Here is a 7709-nt window from a genome sequence, read left to right as displayed (position 1 = left end):
ACTACAAGAACTATGTAAAAAGTTCAAATCATTTATCCAAACATGTGTTCAATCTCGTCTTCACCCAAAACTCTATAAATGATTAGTTAATCATGTTTCCAATAAAATCACAAATATAGTCCATTGAAAATATAAGGAACACAAGTTAACACTATTGTCCTCGAGATGAATCAAGCGGTGAGAATTCTTTGCCTTGATGATCAAAGTCTTCACAATGACCTTTTTCTTGCACTTGGAAGAAATTCTAGAAATATGGGGACTGAGAAATCACTAAAACATGGTCGTTACAAATCCCAATGAGTCACTGGTCTTGTTTTGGAGCGAGTCGCTGGGTGCACACCCAGCGAGTCACAAGAGACTATCTGGAAGTCAGTGTCATTCCAGTTAATCGTTCAAACCTCCAGTGGGGCAAAAACGTCCCAAGGGCCACTTTTTCATTCCTTATCACCTATTTAAGTTCTTTTCCTACCCATCTCACACAAGAACATCAAAATAGCAAAATAGTAGATAACAAGATACGATCATACCATTTGTTGGCCAAATATGAGCAAAGGCGAGTAAGTTTTAATATTGTATGTTATAATTTTTAATAAATCTCATATTTTAATTAAATAAAAAAATTAATAATTATAATGAATAAGAAATAATTTAAAATAATTTGAAATAAGAAATAAATAAAAGATAAAAGGTGAGGCCCAATAATAGTTAAGGAGAGGATGATGACTTGTGAGCATTGTTTTTTAATTAAGATATGAGGTAAAGAGTGCAAAGGGAAGTTATGATTAGTGATTTGGTTGATGAGTTGTGAGTGTTGTTTTGGATGCCGTAAATTGATCGAAATCATTAATGATTTAAAATCAAATAAAATTAACTAAAGACGTGGAAGACTTATATGTATCTGTGTATGTGATTGTAAGTAAAATACAATAAGTGATATCAAATAAATAAGCAAAAGTGACTCCAAAATATCCAAAATAAACTGTCAATCATATCTCAATATGCTAAATTTACAAATCTTAATTCAATAATAGAAAATTGCAAGATTATGTCACTACAAAACCTTTTTCAAAAAAATTGTCCTAACCAAGGACATTAATTATTCATATGATATTGTTATATTTTTCATAATTAATATGATAATCCACCTCAATGGCAAATATTAATCTGTTGAGAAAAGTAAGGTTAGTTCGATTTTTTAAGTTCAACCATGAAGTTGGAGCGATAAACATCCCTATTCCTCGTTATCGACACCCTCTCCGTCGTCTTCGTCGTCTTCGTCGTCTTCATCATCGTTATAGTTATCATCATCATGGTCGTGAGTGCGATCTTCTTCTTGGATTTCGTGTGCACACATATATTCCAAAGCATTAACCACATCACTCATTATAGGCCTATTGCTAGCTTCTTCACTAAGGCACATTGCCGCCACAGCAAGAGCTTGGTAAAGGCCTTTCTCAGGATAGTTACCCAGAAGCAATGGATCCGCCATCAAATGAAACTTCTTTTTGTCCTTGAACAACGGTTCCGCCTATAAAGATCCATTAGTAAACTAAACAATTAACGATCCTAACATCAAAATAAATTATCAAACAACCAAATCTTTCATGTTACACGTACGTACCCAGGCGAGCAGGTTCTGCTCGTCGGTTGGCCGTGCATAATCAATCACCCTCCGACCCGTGATGAGTTCCAAGAACACAACTCCAAAGCTATAAACGTCTGATTTTGTGGTTAGCCTCCCTGTCTGGGCATACTCAGGCGCACAATAGCCGTAGGTACCCATAACTCTAGTCGTGACATGATTCTTGTCGCCAAGGGGCCCCACCTTGGCAAGCCCAAAATCCGAAAGTCTAGGGTTGAAGCTAGCGTCTAGGAGTATATTGGACGCCTTGAAATCACGGTATATGACCGGAGGATCCGCTTGCTCATGCAAGTACTCGAGCCCCCTCGCTGCTCCTTGAGCAATCTTTATCCTTGTATTCCAGTCTAGAGGCTTCTTTCCTAGACTCGGACCTGCAATAATATCTTTATTAATACATATAAATAATTAAGTTGAAAGTATTAGTATAAATTGTGGCCATACATAGGAGATGATCTTCCAAGGAGCCATAAGGCATGTATTGATAAACTAAATCTCTGTGATCCCCTTCAGCACAATATCCAATCAAATTTACAAGATTAGGATGATGAAGATGACTCAACACCAGCACCTCTATTAGAAATTCTTTGTTTCCTTGGAAACCATTTCTGTCTAGTTGTTTCACTGCCACCTCCTGATTATCAATCAACAAATCACTTTGCCGAACCTTTCCATCAAACACATACATATATGTATACATGCATATAGCAAGATCATGGCCGATCAATCAATATAATTACCATGTGTTTGGATTCAAGGTAGCCTTTGTAGACCTTCCCAAAACCGCCTTCGCCTATCAAATTGCTATGACTAAAGTTTTCAGTGGCAGCACATATCTCTGTGTAGGTGAATACTTGAGCAACAATGTTGCCTTTTCCAAACTTCTCTATTTCATTTGATATATACCTTATCTTGCTTCGATCTGTAGTAAGTAATTAGATCATAAGCATGACAGAAAATGCAACAAATCAAATAAAATTAAAGATGGTATACCACTTCTGGTTGATAGACTTGCAAAAGAGGTGTGCCTTTTATTCTGCTTCTTAAATTCTTGAAAGCTCTTCCTCAAGGATCTTTTATGAAGCCTCGATCCATTCGAGACACAGCCTGAAAAACAATGCATCATCATTTTCTGGAAAAACCAGATGTGGTTTTCTGGCCTTTCCAAAATTTGATGATTGCAATTTGTTCTAACTTCTCTCTCATGCAACTACATTTTGGGTTGATCATGTTGTATATATGCATCTATATTTGGCAATATATGATTTCTTATAGCCGGATTCCTCTACTCCATATGATGTTTCATTTTCTATTAATATTTGATGGTTATTTGCATTTCCCTCATACATATATTACCTTGTCATTTACAAACGTGGATGTTCTCTGGCCATGTTATCAGGGGCGGAGCTAGGATTTCAATTCGACGGGGGCAAAAATATATTTAAGAAGAAATTTTAATAGTTTGAGGTGGGGCATTTATAAAGGAAATCATAAATTTTTAAAAATTACTCTATGAAATAGTACTACATAAAATATATGAGGAGGGGCAAATGCCCCTTATCCCCTCCTATTGGATCCGCCCCTGCATGTTATTACTATGGATATATATACAACTGTGACTTAGAATGGAATTATATAACTAACAAAAACTACATTATAAGATAAAGAGGTATAATAATTCCGTTCCATAAAAATATGTATACTTTCTATTTACGTCCATCCCATAAAATATGAATAGTTTCATTCAGGAAAAGTTATCCCCAACTCATCACCAATATACATCAATTTATTTACAACTTATACGGCCCACCATTACAACTCATTAAACACTAATAATGAAATAAAATAACACTATCATTAATGGAAAGTATTTAAGGCCTGCTATTTTAGTCTTTGTGGATACAATACTTATACTTAGCTCGAGCCTCAGCACTTCGTTCTTAGTCATGTCTTGAACGAGTGCGGCTACGTCAGATTGTATATGCCAAAAAGAGATAACACTATCTAATCACAGAGTTTAGAGATTGGTTTTGTTATCTAATATAATGAAATAAATTAACATATAGCAAATTAATAAGAGCATCTGCAGCTGTGCGCTTCTGCAAGAGCAAGAGTCGTGTCGACGGCACGACGAGAGACGTACTCGCCGCTGCGCTCTTGCCGATGGTGAAGGGGTTGGCAGCGGAAGCGTGTGACAAATAAATCACATAATAAGATCGATCTATTCAACAGATAATTTAGATAAATTCTATTCGCGTATTTATCACATGTATCATGCTCAAAACTTGAATTAAAACATGTTTTAAGATTAATTGAAACCTAAAACATGCTTTTCTACGGAGTAAGAATTATACTTTGATGATTCTCCAAAGAATCGTAGATTGCTCGCTACTTCTTCTCGTGAAGATCTTGAGTACTAGATCACAGATCTTCTGACTGGTTCCCGAACTGTATTCCGATATTAGTGTGGGTTGATCTCACCGAAACACTAGGACTTAAATAAAGAAGATAGAAATTTCATGGAGCAGAGCTGAAGAATTTTCGTCCCCTACTCTGTGAAGGAGCGGTCAAAATTTTCAAAGATAATTTAAGTGTATTTTCTATCTCCTTTATTCTCCTATTTATATTAAGTTACGTATTGGGCCCAATCAGGAATCTATGGAAGGTTTTGGATATAGCCTCCCCCAATTAGCTTTTTACTAATTAAATTGAACCCACAATTTAATACAAGCTTATATTGGAATATTAAAATCAGCCACTAAAGTAATAATATTTCCCTGCCCATCCAAATCCGAAATTACAAGTAATCTGGGTTTCTGTTTTGACTTTCATTTCTCGCGCTTAAGATATAAATGTCCATTAATTAATTAATGTCTGCTATGGACTTAGTTAATTAACATCTTATTAATTCCAAGCGGACTGAGCATACAAAGTTTATTTATTATTCATAGAGTAATTAAACTCCAATTAGCTAGGTTCAGAATAATAAAACCTTGTTTCGAGCTCCTCTTGAGGACATTATCAAACGAGACTCACCTCGCGCACGTTTCAGTATAATAGCAATCATAGCACTTCTAAATATTAATTAATCACCACCACTCAATATATCAGGATTATTAGGTTGCGAAAACCCCACACCATTTGATAAGTCAAAGTAGTGCATAATCAATACCGTGTGTTCAATGCTAACATATATTGATTAAGAAATAAATATTTATCAAGACCTCGTCTTTCAGTAGATAGCATAAAGACATGAATCGCGGTTAAATCCGTTTAGTGTTGTACCACACCAATGTCATCTTGTTTCAGTAAGGCTTAGAAATATGCGGACTGACATTGCAACCTTTCACGATAGGTAGTCTAGGCCTATCTGGGTTGTGAAATTCTTCTTTTTCTTTGTTCAGAACTGGCCGTGTTACCTTAAAGTGGACGACGCCCATAACCGGTCTACTAAAACAAAGACTTAGACTTTGTTATGATTCTTATACATTTAAACATGCAGTAAAACAACCATTAAATGTAAAATATAACAACATTACGACAAAAATAATCTGTTTTATTCCTTGGTAAATAAAATAAGAGTTTTTACAGTATTAAATCACTCGAAAGGTGATTTCTAGTATACAAACTCTAACAGACGGCACAGACGTGCTCTTGCCGAAGAGCATTGTCCTTGCCGACGAGCAGGCAAAGTGGCATTTTCTGGTGGGCCAACGAAAATGTCGCTGGATTTTCTTTTTTTTCTTTTTTTTTAAAATTTCAAAAAATCTGAAAATTCAAATTTAACTAAAAAAAAATTGCACTTCCTACTAAAATATATTCGTATTTCCCCCTTTTTAATTTATTTTTTAATTATTTTTACCCCAAAATTCATATTTTTTATCTATTAATATCCACCATTCCAACCCAAAAAATCACATTACACCAATCAACTCTCTCAATTCTCTCGCTCTTTCTTTCTTGCAAACATGTCAGGCGAATACCCCTTTGGGCTCCTGCGGATGGAACCACGATTGGTTCAGCGGTTCGGCGTCCGCCTTGCCGGATACGAATTTCTTGCCCCCTCCTCTTGCCCAAGGCTTGTTGGGGTTACCGCAGCGGAAGACACAGAAATCAAACAGGTCCTTATAGATGTATTTAGGTGACTATGTGATTAAATTCAGTTTTCATGCAATTAATTTAGATCTATAGAAAACACATCAAAATTATACGTAAACATGTTATTTGATGTAGGTCTGATTGTTACCTCTCGATCCATTGAAGGATTGACGTTGCTTGTTGATCCTCCCGGTAATCCTTGATTTCTCGACCACAAATCTTCCATTCTATTCCCATGTCTTGGATTATTCATCCGTGTGGGCAGATCTTGAAGAATCAATGATGTGAAATGAGATCTTGGGAAAACCACACAAAACTCGAGATTGTCTTGATCAAATCCTATGGATTAGGATAGAATAAGAACAAAAACCAAAACCCTATTCTCCCTCGTGCAAAGGCACGAAAACCGAGGTAAGAAGGGAGAGAGAGAATGCCTATGAAGGCGGCTAGGGTTTTGAGGAGGAGTTGTGAATTGTGTATTGTGTACTAGGGTTTCCCATCTCATTCTCTATTTATAAGATAGACTTGTTGGTCTAGAATGGGGATCCATGGAGTGATTAGATGTTGGGTTCACCCATTAGATAAATATCTAATTTAATCAATTAACCCATGATTTAATATATTATCAATGGAATATTATTTTGTTCCACTAAAGAATAATATTGCACTCCCGTCTAAATCACCAAATTACGAAGAACTTGGGTTCCATTTTATTTACAATATTTCCCGCGTTTAAGATTATCTTAATCCATCAATTTAATTCTTTGGCTGCTATGTGACTTGGATTAAATTAATTCTCCAGAGAGTTTTCATAGTTTGAAACTTTATTTATTATTCGTGGAATAAAATTCCAACTACGCAGATTTCTGAATAATAAATTCTTTTTTCAAACACCTCTTGGGGATTTAATCTTACCACAATGGGCACGCGAATTATGAAATAATATTCTTATACCTTCATGTTATTCAATTACTACCACTCAAGATATCATGTTTGAGTTACATACAAACTCTCCCATATTTATAAGTCAAAGTGGCGTCTGACTGAATAAACAATATTGATATTGATATCATAGACTAGAAAATACTAAACTTTCTGAAATATATTCTTTCAGTAGATAGCAATAAAGAATACATTTCGCATTAAATCCTTTCAATGTTTTACCACACCAGTGTTACTAATCTCTTCTTAGGTAAGAGAGAATTATCACAAACATTGCAACCATACCAATAGGTAGCCAAGACCTATCTAGGTTGTGTACTCGTTTTTCTTCTTACTAGATCTTGTCAAGTCCCCTACTAGTGAACACATGAAAGTCATCGTATTCCCCTACTTAAACCTTCTTAGTAAGAACCCTTAGACTTGTTTATTATATTTCAATAATGAACCATTATATTATACTCCCTCTGTCCGCGAATAAGAGTGTCGTTTTTCCATTTTAGTCTGTCCGTAAATAGGAGTCTCGGTTCACTTTTACCATAAATGGTAATAGGGTCTCAACTTCCACTAACTCATTCTACTCACATTTCATTTAAAACTAATATATACAAGTGGGACCCCTATTCCACTAACTTTTTTCGCTCACTTTTCTTAACATTTCTTAAAACTCGTGCCGCCAAGAAATGAGACTCCTAATGGTGGACGGAGACAGTATTATATATTCTCATAATTAGATAAACAAGTGATGCGATGTTTCTTATATACATGCATGAGTTGACTATACAAAGGCATGTACGCTCGAAGCATCTTTTAGTATACAAACTCCAGCACGGTTCGCATATTCCGGGTGGTTTTCGACCTTACCCGGTGGAGATGCAAGATGCCCCCCATGGACAATACAGGTGGACACCCAAACATGGCTCGGCACAACCGTTGTCCCAACTTCTGAAGGGCAACTCCAGCAGTCATGGTATTCGTAGCCGGGGCGGTGGCGGTGACCCCAATGTCCGAACTCCGTACACTCCGCTCGGAT

At 36.0% G+C, this 7709-nt stretch overlaps 1 protein-coding gene across 1 annotated transcript; it reads right to left on the bottom strand.

Moving 5' to 3' along the window:
- Positions 1–934: 934 nt before the first annotated feature.
- Positions 935–2828, bottom strand: LOC125214600 (putative serine/threonine-protein kinase PBL23). The gene is made up of 5 exons (XM_048115691.2): positions 2633–2828; positions 2380–2561; positions 2084–2273; positions 1622–2013; positions 935–1528 (listed from the first exon to the last, which is right to left on the bottom strand). The coding sequence occupies exons 1-5, from the start codon at positions 2766–2768 to the stop codon at positions 1232–1234; spliced, it is 1197 nt and encodes a 398-aa protein (XP_047971648.1). The 5' UTR covers positions 2769–2828; the 3' UTR covers positions 935–1231.
- Positions 2829–7709: the final 4881 nt, after the last annotated feature.

Source organism: Salvia hispanica, chromosome 3 (assembly GCF_029641045.1).
Source record: "Salvia hispanica isolate PSC_SH4W2 chromosome 3, Shi_PSC_v1, whole genome shotgun sequence".
NCBI lineage: Eukaryota > Viridiplantae > Streptophyta > Magnoliopsida > Lamiales > Lamiaceae > Salvia > Salvia hispanica.
The sequence above is the reverse complement of the archived record's forward strand: the minus strand, read 5'-3'. Positions and strand labels throughout refer to the sequence as shown.